The sequence below is a fragment of the Centroberyx gerrardi genome, chromosome 1 (genome assembly GCF_048128805.1).
Source record: "Centroberyx gerrardi isolate f3 chromosome 1, fCenGer3.hap1.cur.20231027, whole genome shotgun sequence".
Classification (NCBI taxonomy): domain Eukaryota; kingdom Metazoa; phylum Chordata; class Actinopteri; order Beryciformes; family Berycidae; genus Centroberyx; species Centroberyx gerrardi.
This window is the reverse complement of record NC_135997.1, coordinates 9,421,359-9,449,124: the sequence shown is the minus strand read 5'-3', so window position 1 is coordinate 9,449,124 and position 27,766 is coordinate 9,421,359. Positions and strand designations below refer to the sequence as shown.

At 44.0% G+C, this 27,766-nt stretch overlaps 1 protein-coding gene across 10 annotated transcripts in view; it reads right to left on the bottom strand.

The window, feature by feature from the left end:
• LOC139924073 (bromodomain adjacent to zinc finger domain protein 2B) overlaps positions 1–27,766 on the bottom strand; it is a 69,172-nt gene that overhangs the window by 11,867 nt on the left and 29,539 nt on the right. For 3 of the 10 annotated variants that reach the window (XM_078286969.1, XM_071914998.2, XM_078287074.1), the window contains exons 3-23: positions 20,499–20,675; positions 16,154–16,345; positions 15,863–16,024; positions 14,694–14,890; positions 14,362–14,577; positions 13,568–14,188; positions 10,766–11,513; positions 10,278–10,550; positions 8,799–8,859; positions 8,462–8,570; positions 7,520–7,621; positions 6,609–6,831; positions 5,795–5,887; positions 5,470–5,531; positions 5,125–5,190; positions 4,368–4,433; positions 4,006–4,050; positions 3,667–3,693; positions 1,698–1,763; positions 1,167–1,307; positions 64–318 (exon numbers count right to left, since the gene is read on the bottom strand). In XM_078286969.1, coding sequence (XP_078143095.1) covers positions 64–318; positions 1,167–1,307; positions 1,698–1,763; positions 3,667–3,693; positions 4,006–4,050; positions 4,368–4,433; positions 5,125–5,190; positions 5,470–5,531; positions 5,795–5,887; positions 6,609–6,831; positions 7,520–7,621; positions 8,462–8,570; positions 8,799–8,859; positions 10,278–10,550; positions 10,766–11,513; positions 13,568–14,188; positions 14,362–14,577; positions 14,694–14,890; positions 15,863–16,024; positions 16,154–16,345; positions 20,499–20,673 — 3,900 coding nt within the window. In that variant the 5' untranslated portion in view covers positions 20,674–20,675. The remainder of the gene's footprint in view (positions 1–63; positions 319–1,166; positions 1,308–1,697; positions 1,764–3,666; positions 3,694–4,005; positions 4,051–4,367; positions 4,434–5,124; positions 5,191–5,469; positions 5,532–5,794; positions 5,888–6,608; positions 6,832–7,519; positions 7,622–8,461; positions 8,571–8,798; positions 8,860–10,277; positions 10,551–10,765; positions 11,514–13,567; positions 14,189–14,361; positions 14,578–14,693; positions 14,891–15,862; positions 16,025–16,153; positions 16,346–20,498; positions 20,676–27,766) is intronic. The other 7 variants (XM_078287017.1, XM_078287123.1, XM_078287046.1 and 4 more) reach the window with 4 other exon arrangements.

Here is a 27,766-nt window from a genome sequence, read left to right as displayed (position 1 = left end):
CATCTGCATTAGTTAGAACATTGCTTCACAGGTTTTTTCGTTCACATGGGAAACGTAGCTCACCTTTTGTCCTGGTGGCAAACCGGGGTCACACACGGCCAGAGAAAGCAGTCTGACTAGAAGGTCTTGGACGTGGCCCATGCTGTCCCCCACATTGAGCAAGCCCTCCTGCAGCATGCCCAGGGTGGGAACATCCATGTTCACGTCCAGCCCCAGCACCTTCCCAAAGCCCCGCAGGAACTGCATCAGCATCAGGCAGTCCGACACGGCACGTCCCGGCAGGATCAGGCCCGGGATACGGGAGAAGTCTGGGAGAGGCTGCATAGGGGCAAGTGGGTAAAGGTAGGACTGCTTAGTTGTTGTTTTTATTAATTATAAACATATATATTATTGTTAGTGAGCTACACTAAATCCAACATGGAATATAGGAATGAAAGATTGAAACCACCAGGGAAAATATGGGCAAAGTTGTCATTACGTCACTCTTCTATTACTATCACTTTCCAATTCACAGCAATGACTGCTTTTTTGTGTGCAGTATTCTTCTTTAACCACTTGGGGGCACACGATTCCACACGAAAATGATGTTCACTGCTATGAGTGTCAAATTACAAGTGTGATGTTATGTTATATCCTGTTACACCTTGCAAAGAAACAATAATTTCAAGGGTAAATAGCTTTACTTTGGTCTTACTAGTGATATCACGGTGCAAGTTGCATAAAAATAATTCTAGATGATTATAGCTAAGCGTAATCCTATGTCCATTTGCCCTCAAGAAAAGGTTCAACCTAAAATTATAATAATAATGTGATGCTTTATTGATCTCCATAGGTAAATTCTCCATAGTGTAACGGCAGCACAGAGCTGACAGGGGAAATAGTGTCTTGCTCAAGGGAACTTCAGCAGCATGGATGCATTGCTGACCCAGGGACTTGAACCTTACTCCTCCAGCTCCTCCAGCAGTGGTTTCCCTACGGGCTTTGCCACCCTGGTGCCCGAAATCCACCTAACTAGTGCCACCCAAGTGTGGGAAAATTGTTGTACCACACAGTACATGTAGAAATACTGCACTAAAATGTAAAATAAGTGGGGTTTTTTTTTACTCAATCTTACGCTCATGGAATTGACTGGATGAAAATACTGGATGAGCTCTTGTCTTAACTACCTTATGATCAGACAGACACATGTCTTCATTTGGCTTCTTCAGTTCCCTGGCTATCTCCAGCTCCAGCCTCCGTTGCTCCAGTTTACGCTCCTTGTTCAGACGCTTCTCATCCCTTTTCTCCTGCCGCAAGCGCTCACGCTCCTAGAGAGTCCAAAATTCAAGAGAGCGTTAGGAAGCGAAGTGTGTGTGTGTGTGTGTTTGTGTGTGAGTGTGTGTTAGTGTGTGTATGTGTGTGTGTGTGAAAACAGACAAGAAGGTTTACTTGACTTTGCTGAGCAGTATTAGAATTCAGCCTAATGCTGCTGTGCATTCAAAGAAAAGTGCTTGAGGGCCAGATTCTTTTGACTCGGTAAGTGTGTAGAAAAAAATGAATGGAGGAAAAGACTAGTGGGAGAGCATAAAAAGAGAGAAAGAGGGAATCCATCCAGGGAATAAAGGCTTGGGCTCTTTTTATGGAGTGGACTGTGTGTGTGTGTGTGTGTGTGTGTGTGTGTGTTTGCATGTTTATTTGTGTGCATATGGCCTGCCTACCTCTGCTTTCTTGCGAGCCTCCACTGCCTTCATCAGCATAACATGTTGCCTCCTCCTCTCCCTCTCCTAGAGCGGCAGAAAACACAAACACATTAACACGCATACATTGTACATACGGCACTCAAGGTCGACTGAATTTAGTATGTATTAATTTAAAATTCTGATGTACTAAATTCAGTAGAGGCACCATACTTGAACAAACACAAAACGATGCTTCACGTGTATACACTTCACATGTATGGTAGAAGCATAAGTGAAGAGTACAGGAGTACGATGACAACCAAAAAGCAACACAGAGATGCGATACAAAGTAGATGTGATGACAGGCTCAAAAAGAGAAGCAGCTGGAATCGGTGACGGCGCCTCTAAAGTAAAGCTGACACAACAAAAGCAACAAAATACTGGTTGCCAGAGGTCTTCTGGCATTTGCCATTACAATGAAAATAATAAATTCTGTTACGTGAATCAATCCTGATGGTTTATTTGACAGATAAGATAAGATAAGGTATTTGGTGAGGGGACAGCGAGGAGGGATGGATGGTTAAAGAGTAGCTACAAAAAGAGCAGTTCCACTCCAGTGATGTTGGCAGTTAAAGTATTAGCACGATATGCATGAAACATCTATTTTGTTCTGGGGTGCATGCTACAGAGTCTACAAAAGGATCACCAGTGACTGAGTATCACTTCATTTGATCTCTTTAGGTTCCCCATTTTGCCACCACATCAGACACATGTCACTCTCTATGATCCGCCAAAAGGCACAATTGCCACTATTTAGGCTTGCCAAGGACATTTCCAGTGCATAGTGACTGAAATAGGTTGTGTGTGAGGATCATTTTGTAACTGTGATAAACAAAACAGGCTTGATGCCAAGCACCCGACTACAGTAGGTCTATGTCCTTTTTGGTCTAATTCATCTTAAAATGGAAAGCTGTGAGAAGTAGGGTAAAAATCCACCAAGTTAAAAATAGACACAAACCTGTGGCAATTGGCTTTTTGTAGCTCCCCAATTCATCAGAACTATAGGATATGTTACGGGACCAGTATGAGAAACTACAGTGAATCAAATGTAATACAATTAGGAGTGACCCCTTAAATTCCAGGGTTACTTCATGTGTCTCAATTAGCCCCATTTCACTGGGCTCTGAATGAAAGGACTAGGGGTTGGTTCATCAGTCGGCACAGATGCCGCTGTGAAACAGATAGGCAGACCTTTAGATTCAGCTGCAACTGTGTATGAGTGAGAAGGGCTACAAGCAGGACAGCCAGGCTAAAAAAAATGCTACACAGAACCACATTTGTCCCCATGGCAGAATTGATAATTGCTGTTCTAGGCCCTGTCAGGTCTATTTTGAACCAAAAGAAGGTTGTGCCGCATCTTCACCGACCTGAGGGGAATCTGCCTGGAAGCGACTCTACTGTGGAGACAAAGTGATTCTCGGTAGCTCTTTTCATTCTTTGTGCAGAGTACAGGAACAGTGAACGACAGAGAGGCTGGATGGGGCGGGTTAAAGTCCAGCACTCTGTGGACTGCAGAACAGATGCATGGACGGACAGACACAAGCTCAATGTCTGGGCCGAATCGTCAAGCACTCATGGGTAACACGGGCTACTCCAATACAACAGTTAGACAATGTATGTGATGGATGGAAACTCCTTGAGTGCACTTTGAGACAGTGAGTGTGGATTGGCTAGCGGTCTTTGCAATGCATTCTGAGTAGGAGGGGGAGGATGGGGGAGGGGGACAGAAGCTGCCTGGCCACCGTGACGGGGTCAGTCGTCCCTCAGGACTAGCAGATGGAGGCAGCATACTGACTCTTTTCTCTTTTGTTGGTTTTGCTGGAAAGCCATGCAGAAGAATGTAGTATGACAGCAGCCAGTGCTACACTTAATGCATTGCTATGACAACCATATCACAACCAGTTACACGATGCAGGTGTTAGATGTACAAAAATAAACATACCCATACCATATCTAGTCTATGCCTCTCCAACTCCTGGCAGAGAGAGTTGGCAAAGTATTATGGAACAGAAGTAATATCCAATACCAATAAGCATGGGATTTGATAAAGAGAAATACTGAAGAATTTCATTAAATAGATTTGGTAATTTAACCACTTACATAGACAAATCTGTATATACTCACTCATGCCCGCATATAACCGCACACAGATGCACACACACACACACACACACACACACACCTGTAAACTCTTATTTAAGTGAAGTAAGAAGTATGAGGCATATGGTTTTAGTACAGAAATAGCTATCATGTTGAAGAGGCTATGCAGGTTGTAGTGAATGCCTACCTGGTGTTTTAGAATCTCTGCCTGCTGTCTTCTTATTTCTTTCTCCTTGAAGGCAAGAAAGAGAAGATGAGGGAAAAATCAATATGCTTCCATATTGCCAATATCATGAAAATCACTACAGAATGATAGAATTTAAGGCCATTTTTAAGAGAGGGATGGCTACTCTAATCTTATTGCTGGCTACACACTTCGGTAAGTATGGAATGATATAATTCATGTGTTTTTTGGGACAAACAAGAAAAAAAAAAGCAATGTTATGTATGTACGTACGTAAGCATGAGTATGTATATATTTATGTATGAATATCAGATCAGCTGGAATCTTCCATCTGTTTCAAGGCATTATGGGAAATATAATCATACCTTTATCCGTTTTTCAGCCTCCAATATTTTGGCATTGGCGGCTTCTTCCTTCTTTCTCCGTTTCGCCTGGGAATAAAGATTAAGGTCAGGGTGCCAGGAGTCATAGAGACAGACGTATATCAATCAGCTTGTCTTGCTTTGCTGCACTCTAACTGATTTGTTTGCAGTTTTCTGGTTTAAGGAAAGATTTCATGCTCCTGAATGCCAGTCAAATTTGTAAAACACAGAGAATGAATAATGTATCTCTTTAACGCGTAATTGTGAAAATGTTGAAGCCTCCTGTTAAGAGTGGCTTGCCAACCGTGTCAACTCAAATTTGATTTAGTCCTGCTAAAACACTTTGAAGCTCCTACAGTGTAATTCTGCGTGCCTGTGTGTGCGTGCATATGTGTATTTGTGTGTGCGCTTGTGTACGCGTGTGTGTGTTTGAGTGTGGAAAACAGCACCTTTTTTTTCCTCGACCCACTTATGCTAAACTGTTACTGTTGTCTGATGAAAAAAAAAAAGACTTTTCTGTCCAATTTAAATAAGGTCTGAAGAGGCAGCGACAGCCATTTTAATATTCAACAGCCGTCAACCAAGACCAATTTAGCATTAGTTCCATGTGGAATTATGCCTAAGAAGACGCAACTCCCTCCAATGCATGCTACTGTTCAGTAATGGGCTTTAGGAAGATTAAAACACTATAGACTGAGGGGCTGAAGCTATTCAGGAATGTTCTGCTTAATCAGAGGTGCTGTTGGATCAGATTCTGTACCTCCAAAATTTGCTGCGCCCTGAGCTCCTTCTCCATCCGAATCTGCTGAATACGCTTGATCTTCTCCTGTGAAAACAACATTATCTCTTAATGTTTCAGATATTGGAAAACATCCCTACATAAAAGCACCTTCCAATCACAAGTTGGGATGGGGCAAAGACACACAACAGTAATAAGTTTTAAAAATAGTACTAGCAGTAATGGTGGTAATTGATACTTTAAAGGATTACAAAACAACCATTCAGCATTTCCTGTAATGCATGCGGGGACTGTGTGTGTGTGTGTGTGTCAGGATACTTGGATAAGGAGAAAGGAAAGAAAAGCACACACATAAAGGAGACTCACCTGCTGTTTGAGAATCTTGATCTGCTCTTTCTGCTTCCTTCTCTCCTCCGCTGCCATGATAGCTGAAAGTCAAGTCAGGTTTATATCAGTATCTACAAAAATGACCTTCAAAGCTAAATACTATATTGATATCCAAGGGAATTGTAAGCATAATATTTGAAACCGGCTAGATCAATTCACAGAAGAATTGTAGAAATGTAGACAAAGAATTTCACACAGAAGAAGATTAAAACTTACTGCTTTAAAACGAACACGGAAATAATAATGAAAAATAAATAAAAATGAGCAGGTTATGTTATGTTAAGGCACATGAATTGGAGTTTACCTTGCTGTTTCCGAGCTTCTTTGGCTGCGCGAGCTAGCGCCTGCTTTTCCAGTTTCCTCATCAGCTTCATCTGGGCGGCCTGTCGGGCGATCTCTGCACAGAGAGAAAGGAAAGATACAGTCAGTGAGAAAATACAGGAAAATATCTTAAAGTTGTTGTCCCACTACATATACTTCAGACAGGTCTTTAGCTTTTGTAAAATCTAGATAAAATAACTACACACTAAACTACACTGGGTGCTAAAAAAAACAAATATTTGAATATTTTTTCATGGGGATCAATGTCAACTTTTGTAATTTGGCCATTAACAGTATTTTTTTTTTTTAAATACTGAAATACATTATTAAAATAATTTAAACAGAGTGGAACTAACTGTGCAGTGTTCAAATGGCTGAGAAAGAGCTATGACCAGCCAATTGTGGTGATTGTGGCACCATTTTAAAAAAAACCCTCCAAGCTGTCTCTTGCAATGTTTTGGGCAGCTATGTCATGATCAAAGCCACACACAAGTCCAAACTTCAAGACAAAGTACAATCTTGTTCAGTGTAAGGTACCAATGCTCCATGACAACAATGCTGAATCATCTAGAAAAGTATCCAGCTATTTCTACATGTGAGGAAGATGGATTTAGCCAAACTATCATAACAAAATTTGAGCGTTTACACCACACACCGAGTAGTCGACCATGAGAAAAAAGACTTGTGCACAACCCTAAAAATAATAAAAACTCAGATACACTAATACTGTAATCCTCTGCTGTCCGAATAATGTGCTTATGACAAACATATTTCAAGGCTCATTTTCCTCTGCTAACCTTGAGCTTCCAGTTTGCGCAGGAGTTTGACCTCACTGGGGCTGGGGCCCTCTGGGGCCACCGGGTCGCCCACATTGGGGGGCCGTCCCTTCCTCCGGCGGCTACCTTTGCCGCCTTCACCCCCTGACTGACGCTCTGAGTTAGGGGGACGACCCCTCCGGCCTTCCATGGCCAAAATATGAGGAATGACCTCCTCTTCCTTCAACAGGCTCCACTGTAAACCCTAAAGGAGAGAGAGAGAAAATGGTAGAGATAGAGACACGGAGAGACGGAGGAGTTTGTGCACAACAGTGAATGACTTGTTGAAAGGCAGCACAGGTTTCCTGTCATATTATTTGTCTGAGGCACAATGCATTCGTTAGCTAGCTAGACTATGATCTGATCTGGATGTATTCAACAGAGGCTGAAATAAGATATTCTCCTTTTTTTCCTGTCACACTTTGCTATTGCAATTTGTTGCTACATTATAGAGTCTGCAGTAAAAAACATTTAAACAACAGATTCAAAAGATTCACATTACTCATTTACTTATCTACTATTGAGCTTTTCCATTGTTGGATTTTTTTTGGCTATCTCTTTTCTGGCCCCTGAGTACTGTCTGTATTTCTGTTCTAACTTTTATCTCTATGCTGCTTCCAATCTTCCACGACCATCCACCTCTCTAGTTTATCTTTCTGTATCACAGACACATAGCATGGCATACATGACTGGTCACCTGTGGAAGTAATGTCAGGTGATTATTACATTTCTCCATGCACAGTGAGAGGGCTATGAACTAGAACTACTGAGGTCTACGGCTGATTCCTATTCATGGCCCTGACAGCTACTGCTGCATAAAGCTTTGCCTGTCACTAGATGAAAAGATGAACAGGGATCAGGGAAAGAGAGAGAGAGAGATGAAAGACAGTCACCTGGGGTCCTTCTCTGGCTTCATAGAAGTCACCAACCCTTATCTTTGCACTGAAGCTAAAATTATCACGCGTGATGCCACTTACTCCATTTCTGGATAGATACTACAGAAGAGAAAATAATAATGGCGTTGGTAAAATGTTTAGGCAGAAAAAATTGTGAAATGAGCGACATTGAAAAGCAACTGGGAGGCAGCTAGATTGGAGGGAGTCTAAGGTTACAGTGTGCATCTGTGCAGTACTACTAATCATCATAAAAGCCAGGGGACAAAAAAAGAGCAAAAGCTCTCAGGAGAGAAAAACGGTTCTGACCTTGGGGTGCACAACTCAGGCCCTCTTTTATTTATCTGTAGCCAAGTTCGGCTTTTAGCTGCCTACTGACTGACTGAATGAATGAATATTACTGAGTGGACAGTTTTACTGTTGGGATTCCAATAAAGTCAAACGCAGCTGTGACAATCAGTGCGGTTGTGGCTTTTGATGAAACAAACACAGAAGACTGGTAGAATCTCTAATATAATGTACAAATGGGGCCAAAGCTGTGCATCCCAAAAACTAACAATTTATTTTAGGAGGGAGAGGGGAAAGGCAGCGGCACAAGAAATGAATCTAAGAGTGTCATCTCTCACTATTAGGGTCACAGAAAGGGGGGTGGGGGTAGGGGGTGGGTAGAGTGCAGCAGGAGTGATACTGTGGCTCACACAGAGAGTCATGATACACAAACATTTGTTTGGGCAATGAAGATGAGCAGTGTTGCAAGCAATTATTACAAATATCCTTTCACAATAAATCATAAACCATGCTGCCCACAATGACGTGGTTCGTGGTTCTGTCTTCTCCCTCTAATCCCAGTTTTAAGCTATACTGCTCATCTGTTTTGCCTCAAAACATTGCCTCTGCATCGCAGCTGTAAGACTTTGTTGCAGTGCTGCTAGGCCATGGTACCTTCATCACATCTGGGTACTGCCTTAGTTTCTTGCCACACGGGGCGTAGTAGGCCACCTCACCCTGGGGCCGCCCAGCCACTGTTTTGATTCTTGTTTCTCTCTGCCACCTGGGTATTTTAAAAATTAAATAAAAAAACAGCACAGTTCTACATGAACAAACAGTGTGTACGGCACATTTGTGAGCTTGTGTGGATGTGAGTGTGTGTGTGTGTGTCCCTGCATTCATGCCTCTAAGAGCAAACCAGGCACGGGCTAAGTGACAAAAAGCTAGACTCAGTCTGAAGTGAGGCACTTTGTGAGCCAGAGCCTTATTTCTCTCCGTCTCTTGTACGTACCCCAACTCCAGAGGTATCATCAACTCCTTCTCATCCATCACCCTCTTCCTCTTCCCTAAGCCTGTGGAGAGACAGAGTTCAGCCGTGAATTTGACAGCACAACATATCACTGAAAACCCCACACATATAGTAATTGTACTCTCAGCCCCTCAACTTAATCACACAGTACAATCGAGGGCCAGCAACCAAGCGCATGCACACACAGAAACAGGAAGAAACACACTTTTGTAAACCCATGGCCAGCGCTTGCCCTCCAAAAACCCTCCACTCACCAGCACCATGTGACCACAAAAGTTGAATGCACGCAGTATTATCTGATCCGCCACACAAAAAAGGATCCAATTTAAATGCAAAAGCAGGGGTATTTGAACTTAGGAGCGAGTTTGTACTACGGGTCTGTATCACATGGTGTTTAACTGATAAACATTACCCATTTACGACAAGCAGGAGAGAAAAGAAAATGAGTAAGCTAGAGAGGGGAGAGACTGGAATGTCTCCTGGAACATTCCTGGCAAGCTAAACATGTGTGTCCTCTTTTCTCTGATCTGGGTAATCTCGCAGCACCGAGGGAAGGCGGAAATGAACGTCCCCTCGCTGTGCCAAACATGTTGTCAGGGTTCTTAGGCCCTTGGACATGCCCCGGCAGGACCTCACAGCTCTGGTTAAGCCAGGACAACGAACTGCCTTCCTCCTGCCTCACTAAAAATAACGACCCCCTCTTCACAGTCATCTGAGGATGCTGGGATACTCTGCAGTTCAAGAGCAGAGACCACGTGCTATGAAGAAACAATAGTTTTCATAGTGGTCAGGGTTGGGGCCATTCATGAATTGAATTCACAATGCATGGTAAATTCCAATTGAATTCCTGGAGTTGGAGTTGGAATTGGAATTGCACCCAGCTCTAATTAAACAGAATTGGAATTGAATTGGAATGACAGCAAACAGAATTGAATTCCATGAAATTCCATGAAATTCCATGAAATTCCACTTCTAAGAGAGGTTGTCTTGACTTGCTAAACACTATAAATCAAACATTATGAATCAAATAAAAGACAGTTAAACAAATCAAATACATTCAATCATAATGCATGTATTACAATTACATGTTATGCATCAAATAGCACCTGAAAGGTACCTTTTACATTTTATATTATTCAGTATTGATAATATATAACAGTATGTGTAATCTCAGATATGTGGTAAGAAAAAACTAAAATACATGGAATTCTGTTTCCTGTAGGTATTTTCAAATTCCAATTCCAGTTCCTCAGTTAAAGAGCTGAACTTTTTCCAACCCTTTGTAATTCATAACTCAAGTCTCTTCTGCTCTAAACAATCAAAACTTTAACCCTTCTAATATGAGATCCGATTAAACCTCCTGAAACCATCCATTCTGAAACTTTCTGCAGAGGGACAATCCTTTTGCCCATTTTAAAATCTGTCTGATTACACACAAAGCAACTTTAAACATATTTTTACCTGATGGAGTGGCCAGGGTATAGGAGGAAGAGCCAGGAGAGCTGTGATAGGCCAAGGCACTGGAGCTGGTGACAATGGTGGGAGACTTGATGACCTGTAGGTTGAGAGGGGAGCAGCTGGTGGCTGTGTGATTGGTTGAGGTGCTCAGTAGTTGTGGGCCTTTGGTTAGCCTGAGGGGGGCCTTCTCCTTCTTCGATGACAACCCCGACGGCAGCAGCTTTAACTCCTTCACTTTCTTCCCAGATATGTCGCTGTCTGAGTTGCTGTCAGACTCTGTAGGGGGAAACCAGAACACAAAAAAGTGGTTGATAATTCAGAGCTTTGCCACAGTCTGTAGGCCAAGGTGGTATCAATTCTGATAAATAAAAGGTGATAAAATGGAATTTTTTGTTTCTAGATTGTATTCTGTGGATTTCGAACAGAGTGACTGTTACTTTGATCTTTTACGGTCAATCTACTATCATCAAACTAACAGAGAAAGCACAAACCTGACAGACTATCATCTGAGTCCTCTTCATCTTCCTCATCCTCAAGGTCATCATCCTCGTCGTCATCATCGTCCCCAGAATCATCAGATTCCTTGTTGGCGGGGAGACCGGCCGTCGGGATACAAACCCCGGGGATCCCAACCCCGGGAATTCCAACCCCGGGGATACTAACTCCGGGAATCCCGATCCCGGACTCCCCTCCACGAAACAAGTCTACTAGAGACTGCACCAGGTGGTTCTGAGAGAAGCCCTTCCAGGCAGCTAAAGGGTCTGCTTGTCCCTGTCCCTGTCCCAGCCCTGGAGCCTGTCCCTTAACCTTGGGGGTCTTGTTCTTTCTGGATCCATGGCCTGTGGCATGGGGTGAGGTAGTGGGGGGCCGCGACAGAGGCCCTGCCTGGGGGGCTGCTTGGGTCCTACTGGCCCCTGTGCTCAGGTTGACAGGCATTGACCCGGCATCAGAGTCGCACTGAGGGGGCTTGCCTTGAGAGGCAGAGTCTTTGCGAGGTTTGGTGATGAGGGCCAGAGGCGCGTCCTGAGTGGTGCTTTGGATGACTCCGTTGGGGTGGTGGGGTTCGGGGAGCCCCAGCAAGGCGCTGGAGAGGAAGAGGTTGGAGTGATTGTTCTGGGGTGGAGGCGGAGCGGGGGGCAATGGCAATGAAGACACAGACGTCCTCTTGGGGGACTTCTTCGACCCCTGCTGCTGCTTCTTCAGATCAGCTGGGAACGGCTGCCCTTGGGACAGAAGAGACTGGGAATAGAGGGAGGAGAGAGGGAGGGAACAAGGAGAGAGAGGGAGTCAGTGGTTGGGAGGGAGAGGGAACGGCGGAGTGGGAGGGAGGAAGACAGATGAGAAAAAAATTAGAAAAGAAAAGGGACAAAGTGGAGTTGCTCTAGCTGTCAGTTCGCATCACTGTTGATTGTTTGAGCAGGTGACAAAACCACAATGCCCAACACTGGTACAGTTAACTGTGTCTAAGCCCCTTTCTGGGAAACAAAAAGAACATAAATGCAATAACCAAAGGCATTACACTTGGCAAAGTTCAAGAAACGAGACTTTGAGCATCTCTATATCTCTCTAAAAGTGTAATTACTTGTGTGTACATTTGAAAAGCTCCATCGTCATTATCGTCATGCACCTGGGCATGTTTGGTTTTTCACACTGATGGAAAGTTTGGTTCAATCTGTGTTTAAACAAACGCAGGTTAGGCTTTGACGTCCACTTTCAACTAGATGTGATATGAAGTGAAACAAATCAATTTCACAGACCATGAAATACAGTAACAGTGCTGAAACCACAGGGGGAATTTGGCTCGTTGGAAACTTCTCTCTACTGGTAAAATAGAAAAGGGGAAATAGATTTTCGCAGGAAACGCTGATCTCAATGGGTTTAGCTTATTGATTATTGTACTATCATTCATATTTCATCTGAAGAAACTGCCTTTGTGCAGTAAAAGGCAACGAATAATGTCAATATTTTTATATCATTTTATTTGAATAGACCGAAAACCCTAAATAGTAGCATGTGTGTGTATGCACAGAGCCACTGTCTGCTTTAGCAAGGTAATGAGGCTCAAAGCATCAACCTTTATATTAACTGGCTGATCCTCAAAGTAGCAGAACTAACCAAATCAGCCCAAATGGCAGTCATTCTGTCGCAAAGTAAATATTATTAAATATTGTTGTAACTATTAGTCTATGATAAGGAAGATATAGTATGAAAACACATAGATCATTAGAATAATGACCTATATATGGAAGGATCACTCTTAAATTTATGTGATACAATGCAACATTTGCACATTTGGGTGTTTTTTTGAGTGCTGGACAAACTGACCAGTGGCCAACAACATTAACATTTTTCCAAACTCTGAGTTTGAAAAAAGCTATTCTGGAAATACTGGATTGCGACTATTGATTTAACTTGTGAAGATGCTATACTACCTTGAGAAAGACACTTAACCCTCACTAGGGCTGCAGGATATTGATGAAAAATCTTATTGCCTTTTATTTTCCTTAACATTGTGATCTCAATATATGCTGATACGTGTCAGCACAGCTATTTAATTCAATATTTTTTCATCACTTGAGAAAATGAAAAAAAAAAAAAAAAACGGGGGAAGAAAGTATAATGCTCCGATATGCTTGGCTTGAACATAACAGAAAGACTTTCTTTGATGTGCAACTTGAGTTGTAGGAGATTTTGCTCAGCACCGTGATATATTGTTCAGGAGGCTTCTGGAGCACTTTTCCCTCTGATAGAAACTAGCAGCCTCTTGCGAATTAGAAACTGCAGTAGTCAATATTATGATTTCTTTTTTTTTTTTTTCAATTGACTGTGCAGCTCTATTACCACCTTCACCAGCACCAGTTCTGTGCCTGACACTGCTGCTACCAATCTCACAGTACTATGCGTACTGTGTACTAATGTGATGTCAATGTGAAGATGGTAACCTGTCAGCAGAATCTAAAAACTGTGGGTTGCACAGTAAGGTTGGCTGGCTGCACCATTTATAAATATATATACTGCATATATTTTGCCATTTTTTTGCCTTTAACAGTTCAAAGTGGAGAGAGACAGGAAAGATTAGGAGAGAGAGGGGGGGATGACACGCAACAAAGGTCCTGGGCCAGATTCAAACCTACACTGTGAGAAAACAAGCCCCAGTACAGCCCCAGTGACAAAAGGTATAAATCTGTACCTTGTTTTCTCACAGTGCAGGACATGGTATGTGCACCACTTTTTTGCTGTTTCACAGCAAAAAAGACTATTCTAGTAATTGTTATCAAGGATGCTTGGCTTACCTGTTTCATCCTGAACTCATTGATCTGCGCAAGTGAAGCTTCCAACATTTTCCTCTTCTGGGCTTTGGCACCGCCAGGTGCAGCCTGCCGAGGTGGCTTCAGGGAAGGCTTCTGGGAGCTTGTTACAGGTGAGGTCAAACCAAAAGGTTTGGGGGAGGTAGACAGAGGGAGAGCAGAGCGGGGCGGAGAGGGGACGGAGAGAGGCTTAGGGGAAGAACAGAGGGAGAGGGGCAGGTGCTGGGGGGAGGAAGAGGGCAGCAGTTTGGGAGGTTTGGGAGAGGCAGTGCTGGAGAGCGCCTTCGGGGATGTGGTGATGGGGGAGGCAGACGGTGAAGACTCCCGGCGGGGCTGGGTGAGGAGCGCCAGGGGCTTGGAGCTGGCAGCCAGGCCTGTGGACTGGATCACACTGAAGTGCTGCTGCAGCCCCTCTGTCCGGGACCTGGAGCCGTGTAGGGCCAGGGGCGAGGTTTGGGACAGGGAAGGTGGGGAGGGGGAGCAGGGTAAGGGCACCAGGGTTGGGGGATTGGAGGCGAGGCTGTGGGGCTGGCTGTCTCTCTGATCCTGGGGCTCTGCTACTGTCTGTCTGTCTGTCTTTCCAGTTCCAGAGCTTGGTATCAAAACCTGGGGAGGAAAGGGAATAAAATCCTGTTAGTACAAAACATAACTTTACTCTCTGATAATATATTTTAATTAAAAAAAACGATAAACATTTTGTCTCCATATAGTATTATTTCAGTTTCACAGCCAAATGACAAAAAAACGCTGTTATCCTCGATTGTCCTGCTGTTCTTTACCTTCGTCTTTTTCTTTGTCCGCTTCTCAGAGTCTGACACTTCGCTCTGTTTGTCCTCTTCATCGTCATCCTCATCGTCATCATCATCATCATCATCATCCTCCTCAGCGAGGTCCTCCAGATCGCTGCTGAGGGACCCGTCACTTGAGCTGTCTGAGGATGTGCCTGATTCACTGTTGCTCACCCCAGAGGCATCTACTGGCTTCTTACGAGGCTTCTGGGTTGGGGGGAAAAAGTGAAAGAATCAGCTTCACTGTATAATGCAAAACTTGAGTGTTTAGATGCAAAGTCACTTCTCTTCAAAGTGTACAATAAGATAAACGCAGTACTGACCTTATCTTTAGGTTTCTGGAGCTGTTTTTCCACCACGTCTGCTGGGTTGTTCTGGGGGCTGCTACGGTGACTATTAGAGGGGTCTGAATTTTTGGTTGGCTTGGTTGATGCCTGAATGGGGGCCGGACTCACTGAATAGCTCCCTGCTTGTGTGGTGGGGGGAGACACCCCACTTCCATTCACTGCCCCATTCACTCCTAGAAACACAAGACAGATTTACCGTACTGCTAATCAGCTCCATCTCTTCTCAGAACAGAGTTTGCTGCAGAGGCTAATGAAATATCTGGAACTAAGTACAGAATGGAATAAGGCTAAAAAAAATATTGATTTATGCGTGTATCTCATCAAACATGCTGGCTGCGCATGGCACAAGCCCAACATGAGTGGTTTACATAATAAAAGATAAATTAAAAGATACTGTTAAATTAAAAGAGTGCAAGAAAAAGGAGATTACAAGAGGGAAGGAGAGAAGGAGATAGAGAGAGAGAGAGAGAGAGAGAGAGAGAGAGAGAGAGAGAGAGAGAGAGGGGTTGACAAAATCACTAACTGAGGACTGAAAGTCATTAAATGCTTCTCGAAAAGAGAAATCTCATCATAAGACAAAGTGGATTTAGGTTGTGGGAGAGGAGCAGCAGCTATAAAAGAGAGAAGTGGGAGATAGTGGGAAAAGAGAGATAGTGGGAGAGGAGAGAGAGAGAGAGTTGGCTCGTTTATTTCCAGTGCAAAGTTCCATTACCTCCTACAAAAGTGATTAATTAATTCACATACTTTGAAAGAGCCGGAGCATCCCCAACCCCAACCCCATCTCTTTTACACCCAACCCTTTCCCGCTATAGCAGAGGTGGTGGGGGGGGGGGGGGGGGGGGGGGGATGTAAAAGAACTAGTGCTATCATATCAGTTGATGTTTCGCCTATTAGAAAACAAAGCTTGAAAACAAATGTAAATGAAAATGTAAAATGCCCCTTTGTCTGCTGCTATTACTTATAAATATTCAATGTGATATTTTTGTACTATGGTTATGCAGCTCAAATAGGTGAGAACACATTATCTTGTACATTAACAACCTGGCTATAAGAGAACTTGTGAGAGCAGAACAAATAACCCATTTCCTGTGTAAGTGATGTAACTGCGTGGATCAATACAGCGGGTGCTCAAGGCGATGCTGTACCTTTAGGTGGGGCACGGCTATTCTTGCTGGGCATCCTGCTCTGAAGAGGGCTGACGCTGTGGTTGGGCTGGATGTGGGGGGTGAATAATGGAGGGAAGCTGAGGAAAGGAGGGAGAAAGGCAGCAGCTCCCCGTCCATGGGCTTCTGCAGCTCGCCACCACTCTGTTGGAACAAGAGGGGGGAGGAGAGGAGAGGAGAGGAGAGGAGAGGAGAGGAGAGGTGAATTGTAGATGCATCTCCTATTTAACCTAATGCATCAGCACTCATCCTCCTACATTTCCTATGTCCTACCAGAGAGGACTCCTAGCTGGGGGTGGGCAGCCAGAGCGGCTGACATGCCCAGGGAGCCCAGGCCTCCAAACTCGGGCCTGCCTGCTCCGGTGGTGTAGATGGCTCCGAAGGCTGGGTGGTTGACCAGAGGGAAGGCACTTGACAACGTGGAGCCGATGAAGGGCTGCTCTCCCGCTGCTCCAAACAGACGGCCTGCGGTAGATGTAAATCAAGGGGGAGCAGTTCAAAACTTTTTAAATGTCATCCAGAACAAATAGCGTGGGCAAAGCAACTCACTGGCCAATGATGCAGAGCAACAAGTGGTGATACATGAGGAGGGCTTTCTATTAGTTGACAGATAGTGATTTTTATTAAAGCCATGTCTGATTAATACGCAAGCCCCTTTGTGCTGTTGCAGGGAAAATCTACCATAAAGGAGAAATTATGTTGTTAGGATTTTTGACAGTTCAGTCTTTGAGATCAAAAACAAGTCTCCACCAAAGCTTGAAACAAGACACCCAAAGAGCTGCTCCTTTGACAGTGAATGGGACACTGAGTTTGTTAACACAGTAATCTAATGTCTTGGATGAGTTTGTAGGGAAATGGGCACATTTTCTGGTTGATAATTCTTAGTATTGTAATGAAATAAAGCTCAACTGGATGTAAATGCTGAAACATTCTGTGTTCACTAAGTCAGCTTTTCATTTGTTGTCGCTGGAGCAGCTCCAAATTCTCTTGATGACATCACAGATTGGAGCCTTGCTCGTGTGGTTTTTAGCCTTGGGAGAGAGATGTTCACAAACTCAGATATTGACTTAACAGTCATAGATCATAGAAATGACAGATGAATTTCATTCTGGAGGTGGATTTTGTTTTAAACCCTGGTGTTTTAAAAATATTCAATTCAGATCTATGTACAAGTTTAACAAACCTTGTCTTCCTGAAAGTCCGATTTCGGAATTGAAGTACAGCTAATGCTGTATGATAGTCGTTTATAGCGCCACCTATTGCCCCAACACTAGCTTTGTTTATGTTTGTTTGTTTTTTTATTGAAGACATTTTTTTGCTCTCAAATTACATCACTGAGATCTTGACACAAGGACTGACAGGGTGTGAAAGCTAGATTTAAATAGCTTTTCAAGCTGTAATTACTTATCCATCCTGTTTTTAGAAGAATTAAATACAGAGAAGACCAACAACTGCCTACCATTTGCGTAGGAATTAACATTAGATTTTGCTTTCACTGAGCTTGCAGTGTAGATGATTTAAAAAGGTATCAGTAGTGTTTGTGAGTATATGACAGATTGCCGATTGCTCCAGCATGATGCTTATCTCAGTACAGTAAAACATTCAGATTCAAATTACAGAGCATTTTGTCATGATCCAATTTCAAAGTAGAACAATTTGTCTATTGACACTTTTTCAGTTCCGATTGAGTGTCAGAATATGTACTGTGTGACAACGACTGGATGAGATATTCTTGGTCAGAAAAAGGTACTGTGTATAAGGTGTATAAAACTAACCTCTTTCTGTGCTTTTGGCATTCAATTTCAGCACAGGAGAATACTTCATCAACATCATCATCGTCTAGCGTTTTCCTGAGCACAATCATTTCTGGCAGGGGCGACTGCCACGTATTACCTCCTCCCAGAGTCAGATGCAATTTGGTCCGAGCATATTTCATGCAAATTCAATTTCTATTCCAGAGAAGGGGAGCAAGCCTGCTTGATGCCTCTGCATAAGCCAGGTAATACACATGCATAAAAAGTGATGACTGAAGAAAAGAAAAGTGTTGTTCATGGAGCATATGAAAATGTCAAACCACTATACACTTGCACACGCCACAAAAACCGTAAAAGACAGTGACACACCGGAACACAGTGTTTTTGAGCTAATGCAGTCCAAGATCTAATTATCCAGAGGGAGACCTTACGCAGGAATGTACACCGAAACGCCAAAGGATGCTGTAAAGGTATATGATTCCACAGATACGTCTCTTCTTATATCTCTTCTCAGAGGCTATTTTGAAGAGGGAATCAAAGTGTTAGTGGTTATGTGGAGAGAAACAAAGCCTTACCAGCATGCCAGCAGTGTGACGCATGAGAGTGTAGCCCTTTGTGTTGGCTTCAAGGCCCCTCTCTGCCACAAGACAGCAAAATCTGCCTTGTGAATGTCATTAGAATATGCTGAATATGTAGAGCCTGCCTTGCCAAAGTCAGCTAGCGGATACGAAGATAAACGACTGCAATGCAACCCCCAGAAAGGCCAGCAACAGCATTCACTTCTGCCTGGGGTGCCCCCTCTCTCCCCCCACCTCGCCTCTCGACGCACACCCCTTTCCTTCCCAGGCAACACAAAGTGACATCTGCAAATGCCTTTTCAATATTAATGCAGGCTTCCAGAAGGCGAATAATTAAATCTGAAAATTTTGAAGTGAGAGAGAAGCACAGCAAAGACATACCTAGGATTACCTACTCTCTCTCCTCCTCATCCTCTCTGTCTCTGTCTCTCTCTCTCTCGCCCTCTCCCTCTCTCTCTCACTCCGTTTCAATCCTCCCTCCACTCTGACAAACTGCACCGCCTGCTTTTTTCATGTTTGGATGCTGCCGAAGGGGGATTAATTTGTTGTTTGTTGCAGTCAATCAAATTTCCACAGACAGATTTAAGTTAATTGCATCCGTGAGTTGATCCCAGAAGGAGAGAGTGCTACAAGCGCCGATCAGCTTTTATTCTCAAAGTGATATCCTCATCAATGACAAGCAGCCTCTGCCAACCCTCCTCCCCCTACCAAAAAATACCCCCTCCCCACACACACACACACACACACACACACACACAGCCCTTGCTCATTTGAGTGTTCTTCAGATTATTTTCTTAAGTGTTATTGGCACATTGGCAAAGGACCTTGAATCAATGCCTCCTTATTCTTTGATGATACTGTACCTCTGCAATACCAAATTACTGATGAAATGTTACCTGCCCACGCAATACACCTGACATATTCATGTTGTTCTGGTTGAGAATTTTCTAACCCTTTGATTATGATACTTGGATGTGGGGAAAAAGATGACATTACCTTCTTAGGCTTGTGTGTGTGCGTGTGTGTGTGGGTGTTTGGGTATGTGTATACAGATCTTTGCCTCTTTCGGTCGTTCTACAGTTATGAGAGCTAAGATAACACCACCGCTCGTTCAGATATATATAATATATCCTGGTTAGGTTACCGTCCGTGGGGGGAACAAGGCGTTTCATACAAAAGAACTGCGCTTGCTTGATCCTCACAGAGCGCAGCAGAACTTCAGAGCTAACAGCCTGCCTCTCAGCATTTCATTTGACGCTCAGTCCAAAATCGCTTATCTAGAAAATCTGAGCACACGTAATGGCACAGAGGGATAAGAGGGATGTATAATGCATAAGGAGGAGATGCTCCTAATGGCTTCTTCTTTGGGGCAACACTGAAGAGACGGAGGACAAAACAAGGGGCTTTATTTTTTCTCTCTCCTTCCTCCTCTTATCATAAAAGAGAGAAAACACAGCAATCAAAGAGAGAAAGCTACATACATGGCATTTCCTGGACAGTGCGATCTGGTGTGTGTGTGTGTGTGTGTGTGTGTATGTGTGGTGGGAGGATGTATGTGTGAAAAAAAAAGAGCGAGAGATTAAGAGAGGAGGAGAAAGAGAGTATGAGCAAATGATTCACTCACTCTCACAAGAGATATTTGAAAAACACACACACACACACAAATATACACACCCCTCTTTGCCTAATGGCTTTGACCAATACATAGAAAGGAGGTTGGATGTTGGACAGGGCTGACTAAACATTGAGTGGCTGACAAATGTTAAATCATGCAGGCAGAGGCTGACACACACACACCCACACACAAAAACACATGCGCACACACACAGACACACACACACACACACCCAGTGTCGTGCTGAGCCTGACTCCGAGGCAGCTGGAGCCAGAGAGCTGAAGGTTGTCAGGAGACATGGCGGAGCATGTGTGTGTTTCTCACACAAAAGAGCCCCCTAATTGTTTGGGCTTCATTAATGCAGCAGCTTTTCAATTGCAACCCAAGCTGTCAGGAAAAAAAAAGGCTTGTAGCTGGGAGAGAGGTGTATTCACACAGGCTGCAAAATAACTATATAATTAATACTGGAGGAAAGTCTTTTTTTTTCATGGGAAAGAAATTAGGAGGATTTTGAATGCAATCAAGAGATAAAGGTGAGCACATGTGGCATGTTGTTATGGTTACATTGAAACTGTATGTGCTGTGCATTGGCATTTTTCTTTTGTGCATACTTTATCTTTTTTTTTTTGAAAGACAGAGAGACAGACAGACAGAGAAAAAGTGTGTCTTACCGGAGGTGCTGAGGGTGGATCCCAGCGCTGAGGGGCTGGGGGCCAGGCTGCTCTTGGAGTGGGGAGCAGGGGATGACGAAGAGGAGGAAGAGGAGGAGGAGGAGGCCGCAGGGGAGGAGGTGCGAGCAGCAGACAGGGTGGGCGCAGGGGAGGCCAGCCGCTCTCCAGACTCCATATCTGTCAAACACAATCCAATCAGCAGGGTTACAATAGCAAAGCACACCCACACACACGCACACTTACACACACGTACACACAAATGCATACCCTCACACATACACAACATATGCTAACACGCACAAGTGAACGAGCACACAGACACACACACACACACCAGACACGCACGCACGCACACACCCATCTCCCGCCACTCTCCCTTTCACATCTCACTTCCCCTGAACAATATTTCTATTTAGCCCTGCTCACTGGCTCCTAGCTCTATTGATTCTATATGGGCTAGGAAGGAGGATGACATCTTTAAGGTACTGGACGAGAAAACAGCGTTACGGTTTCACACAAGAAACACCGGACCTGAAAATGCAGTCTGCAACAGTGCCTTCACTTGTAATCGTGAGCTAATTACCGTGAATGTATTTCTATTGAGTTTGAAGTGGTCTGTTTGAAAGTGAAAAACGTGAAATACCAAACAAAATGGACAAATATAACACACTTTTTACTTTTCTATGTGTCTCTCTCTCTCTCTCTCTGACACACACACACAGGCACACAAACTCACACATGCACACTCAAGCTCTCTCTCTCTCTCTCTCTCTCTCTCTCACACACACACACACACACACACACCTGTGTTTGACAACCAAGATCCCTTTACACTCTCTTTAAAAAAGAATTTCATTTACATTCAAGAGCTTTATTGAGGCCTTTAAAGAGACTTTGCTCCTGGCGTCCTTTCTGTTGAAACTAGAACTAAATGGGCAGGCTTTTAGATGATGGTGCATTAACCACTAGGTAGTTTTCCATTATCAGCCTCACAGAGTCACCATGCCAGCCATTATCAACCAACCAACAACATAAGCCCTCACAAGAAACATTTGGCCATTCTGCAGCCAAATATTTTACTTACATTATTTAACTCTAATCCCCTTTTGCTAACAAGCAAGACCACAATGCGCCTATGCCCACACATCTGCTAACTGCACACCCGAATAAAAACAAAATACCTTCTACACACATGTACTTGCACACACACACACACACATGCGTACACAGCACACACACACACAAAATCACCTCCCCTGTCTATCACGTCAACCTGACTCTTTCTCTCCCCTCTTTCTCCATATCCCTCTGCCTGACACTAATCCAGGACTGAAAATCCCCTTCAAAAGCACAGTTTGCAGATTGTGTTTTACAGGCAGGCTTTGTTATTGTGTCATTACACATAAACAGTCTCTGCCTCCGTCTCTTTCCTTCCCTCTCTCCTGCCCCAACCCCCCACCACCACCACCACCACCACCACCCCCCCTCGCCCCCTCCTCCCTCTCTTCTCTGCAGTGGGAGCAGAGCCACTGATTAAATCTCTGAGACAAAAGCTGCTATCCTCTGAATATCAAGTATCAGCCTTTCGCCAGGAGCAACACTGACAAGAGAGAGGGAGAGAGAGGGAGAGAGAGGGAGAGGCGCGGATGACAAGAAAACCTGCTGCAGTCCACGGGGAGGAGGCTGGTGTGCCATCGGACTTGGGCAGCCATGACTGCCATTGCTGCAGTGAAAAGATGGCGGGTGTGTAATTATGAGCAAGGTCAAAGGTCCTTAGGAAGGCCCCTCATGCAAGGTGACAAGATGTGGGTTAAAGAGCCAAATTATCAACTAGAGCGCCGAATGAATGAACGTTATTAGTGAGCAGAAATAATTTCTGGTTGAGTGCAGATGACGCAAAGTTCTTTATTGTAGTCTCACCAAAACTGTTATCTTTTTGCCACATTTTCTTGCATGAACGGCTGTCACACTTTGCGCTCCTTTACTTCTACTGTCACCCTTTAAATGTCAGGTGAGGGGGAAAAAAAAGGTGAAAAAAGCGAGGATTCCTTCCCATGATAAAAAAAAAGGAGTGATTTTGTTGATGTTTGCTCTTGACAATAAAAAAAAAAGTAAGGATCATTAGAAGTGTGATGGAAATAGAGAGGAGCTGTGGCCCTTCATAATTATCATAATGCACATGAAAACAAAAGGCTCATGTCTCAGAGGACGAGCAAGCTTATGTGGTGTCAGCTGGTAAGTGAAGCGGATCATTCCCTACCTTTTCAGGGAGAAGGAGAGAGAAAAGGAGAGAGAGAGAGGGGAGAGAGGGAAAGAGAGAGAGAGGTAAAGAGAGAAAGACAACGAGAAAGACAGAGAAAAGAGAGATAGAAAGAAAGAGAGGGGAAAAGGGTGAGGGAGAGAATAGGCTCTGAATTTGTCAAAAAAAAAAAGAAATAGCGGAAAGAAAACAGTGGAGGAGATGAAGGACAGGCTGTAAACCATTCCTGTCGTTTCTCAATATCTGCACTTAATGCCTCGCCTTGTCAAAACGTGATGATGTGAACAGAATTGATTTCCCCCCTAACAAACAACAAAAAAGCAATCCCTCCTTTGCAGAGGTGGAAAGCATAGCTACCCTCCCCCTCATCTCCTCTCATCTCCTCACAATCTCTCAAAGGGCCTCTTTCCGAGATGAGAGACAGAGGGAGAAGGACAGGGGGGAAAAAACGACTGCGAGGCAAGTCCATCTTCCTCCGACAACCACAAACTGATCACTTAGCGCAATTAAATCTAATAACAATAATAAGATTGAGCTCAGCAATGTACCACCCAACGCACAGCAACAACAATGATTGCAACAATAATGGAGCGCCAAGGTATTTAAGGATCCAATCCTGACTTAATTATGAGAAATTAAAATGGATTTAGCATCAGAATTAGCTTGATTTTATAGGTAATTAACGGCACACCACAGCGGCGGTATAAGGCAAGTGTTATAATCTCCGTGAAAGGCTAAATCAATTTGACTTGAACAACGCCAACCAATCAACACGGAGCGCTGCAACCAGAAACAGCAGGTCCCGCAGATGCAAGTAGAGGTAGAATTTATGCTAATGGCTGAACTATGATTTATAAGATGTGTTCTAACACCGGATTCACAGTCACGTCCACAAATACAACACAGCACCCAGCTGTCAGCGCACACAGCTAATAGTGGCTGGATGCAACGGTCCTTCAGGAGATAGTGTAGCTATAAACAGCGCTGCGGTTTTATGATTGCATGTGGCCTTCATATAGGAGCCTTCACGTGTCACCATCATCTGAAAGGCGGGCGGCGCTGGCTGTAGAATCGTATAAAGGAGAGACAGAGCGTGTGTGTGTGTGTGTGTGTGTGTGCGTGCGGCGGCGGTGTGATGGCCTGTGCCGCTCAGTTTGTGTGGCCTTACATGCATTTGGTTCATGGCGTTGCATGTCTGTGTTGCATGTGTAACCGTGCCGACTTACATACGCAGCGGTTTTACATGGGCCGGCGATGCGTGTGCGTGTGGAAGTGTGTGTGTGTGTCTCAACCTCAAACTATTCAACCCCCTGTGTGTCTCACTCCTCCTGCCCCTTTTCCTCCTCTCTCCTTCAACAGACACACACACACACACGCCCACACACAAAAAACACACACACACACATACACACAGTAACAGATGGCTGATACTAACTGAGATAATCCGCCAACAGAGTCATCAGCATGGATCAGTGGTAATCAGAGTGTGGACACAATGTCTCTTCTCCAGCCCTAATGGAAGGAGCGCCTGGCGCAAGAGAAGGGAAATGCATTATTCCCCATGATGCCCTGACCCCATTCAAAGACACACGGTGGCTCCCAGCTCTCTTTCTTTTTTCTCCTTGCCGCAGCCGACAAAGACAGTATCAACACTGCTTCCGCGACATTCACTCTCTCCTCTGGATCTCTTGCTCTCCGTCTTCTATTGTGATCCGTTACTGTGTCAAACGCAGCCCTCTATTTAGCTCTGTCCTGCTCCACGACGCTAACAAGAGAAAATGTCAACCTTTGCCAGTAAAGAAGTGGAAGAGAATGAGTAATCCAACACCAGCACGTTTTGTTTAACCGGTCTAAGGCAGTCATCACTGTTTTAAACTCAATTTCAACACCCATTGTTCAACACAAAATGTATTGATTTGTTTTGATGATATTGCCATTTCCAGTGAATGATAAGGCCATTTTTCAGTTTCTGAAAATTGACAATTCCTGTATCCAGTGGCCTCACTGAAGCCATGGTTGCCAGGTGACACACTGTGTTTGTCTGTCAGTCCCCATAAATCACTTATTACTGAAAGGCACTGATGTGGCCAGACACAAACACACACACACACACACACACACACACACACACACACACACACACACACACACACACACACACACACAGTACAGTGAGGTACTTTTGGTTGCAGTTGTGTGTGTGCGAGTAAGTGAGATCATTGACCCTGACTGGATCTGCCAGAACATCTTTTAATTCTGACCTTGTGCAGCACAGATCTATTGTTTTAACTTTCACTTTCTCTCTCTCTCCCTCTCTCTCTCTCTCTCTCCTTCTTCATGTTTGTGTTTGTGTGAGTGTGCTCTTGCAGGCACGACATGCGCATATGGATGTGCATGTTTGTACTTTGCATGCTTGTTTGCAATGAACACTAACTGAGCCAGATCATCTTGCTTATAGCAGAGCGCACGCACAAGCTTCCTTGACCCCTTTTCTCCTCCCCTCCTCCCCTCCTCCCTTCATCCTTCCCCTCCCCTCCCCTCCCTCCCTGCACTCCGCCAGCCAGGAAATGACATAACCAGGCGTCTTGGCAAAAATGAAGTGACAACCTTTGTCCAGTGTCAAACATTGACTTAGAAAACTTAAAGAGACAGTAGTTGATATCATGCTACACCACTAGCAGCAGAATTCACCACTGAACAGTAATAACAGTAGTAGTATAACTAACTTATAAATTGACTGTAGCAATTTCTGACAATTTGGACCAAGGCTTGTGTCAAATTCAGTTCAATTCAGGAAATAAAAAAATCAACGCTGAAACATTTGTTCAGAAACTTGTCATTCAATCTATTAAGCCCGACTGAGAACAGAATAAATGCTGATATTAGTTGCAGAAGCGGAAATACTTTGTGAAGTGACAGTGGATTGAGCCAAGCCCTGAATGGCATACAAAGAGACAGCATGCCCCAGTGTGGCCTATCTAGGTGACAACAACTAGAGTGACTCAGACCCCTCCCTCTGCTCCACTCCTGCCCAGTGACAGATGGCAGAGCAGGGCATGTAGGGGATGGGCATCATCTCTCACCCCGCCTTGGCTAGCCTTGGCAGCGGTGCTGGCCACAGGTCTTATTACAGCCACACCACTACTGCCTGCCTGTCTGCCTGCCTGCCTCCATGTAACACTGGAGCTTACCACACTGGAGCTGCTTACTGCCTGCCAGGGCAAAAAGGTAATGATATGGTCCTGTGTGTCTCAAATAGTAAAGCATGGCATTAGCATTGAAACGTTTCCAGCTTCAATATTTGCTGGACCCAGTCAAAACACGCACACATGCACCCATGTCACTGTAAGACGCTTTAAATAAAATCTTAAGCCAAAAGTCATGCCACACGCATGCTGTATATTTTTGAAACGACAGGATATCAGCTCTTGCCAAATGGCTTTATTTGCCTTTGCGAACATACTGTAGATGCCACAGGCTGGAATCAACACCCCTACTCACCATCCGTCTCTGCTGGGTTCCCACTGACAATAATGTGATTTTGGGACATGGTGATGACTCGGTGAAGACGAATAGGATAGGCTTGTCACTTGTGTTTGATGTCAAACCTATGTGTGACAGAATAGTGTTACTCAGCTCAACCAGACATAGCACTAGTCCCATTTCCTGGCCATAAATAGAAGAGAATGAGCCGGCTGTGTGTGTGTGTGCATGTGTGTGTGTGTTTCTGCCTGAGTCTATTTTGTGTGTGTTTGTGCGTGTGTGTGTGTGTGTGTGTGTTTCTGCCTGAGTCTATTTTGTGTGTGTGTGTGTGTTTGTGTGTGTGTGAGTGTGTATTTTTGCACACACACACACCCGTGTGCACAATTCTAACTATCATAAAGTAAGCTCAATAAGAAAATTCCCATCTCTTACGCTCATTCGCATCTGCATCCAGCCAAAGCTAATTATTCTCCCCATGGTAACCTAGCAGGGTCTTCACATCAAAAAACCAGAAGTGTGCATCAGGCAATCATCCCTGATGAATCTGCCCTTCTCCCTCTGCTAGCCACTCACACTCATCAGCCAGTCTCACTGCTCATTACAGTTTCTCTTCAGACCAAACCAGATCTGGCCGCCACTGGCTGCATATGTCTACAAGAGTCCATAATGACTCTGGAGCAGTTTGTAAGCACAGAATAACACTTCCCAGTCCTTAGGAAAAAAGTTAGAAAAAAAAAACCATGCCCGTGTATCCACACACAAGTAGACACACACACACACATAAAAACATGCAGAAACCTACACACACACTCAATCACACATTTACATTGTATGCATATTATGCATACTCCCTTTATTTCTCCCTTCTTCATTCCCCAGTGCGCGCACAGACGAACACACACACACACACACACACACACACACACACACACGATACATGGGCAAGATGAATGGTAAGCCAATGCCTGTTAAAGTTAATTACCATTTAGACTACAGATTATTACAGTTTTTTACAATTGCTTTGGCCCAATTTTCAATTTTGTGCAAAACTCTTAATGCTGAGAGCCAAAGGGACTTGCCAAAATCTTAACATAAGACCCAAAATACTGTGCTTAGATACAAAGTGCACAACTCTAAATCACAACCTCACTTCTCAGAATTCACCCTCCACATAAGAATGTTCCTGTACTTATTACTAGACAGTTGATTAAATCAACTTCACACACATTTTCAATCATGTCTCATTACTTACAACTAACACATACTGCTTTCAGTATAGTGACCAAAATATCTCATGCTTTGGTGTTTTGCAGAACAGAGAATGTAGGCATCAAATTGATGCCATAAGCTACAATCACTGAATGTGTTTCATCTCATTTTGCACAAATTTTGTGTTTTGGAAACAACTTCATTTTTTTTTTTTTTCTTGCACCAGGATGGACATCAGTTCATTCATTTTGCCTTGTACAATATGGTCACTGTACATAATTTCAAAAATGATTACAACTGGGGTTGAAAACCTTTT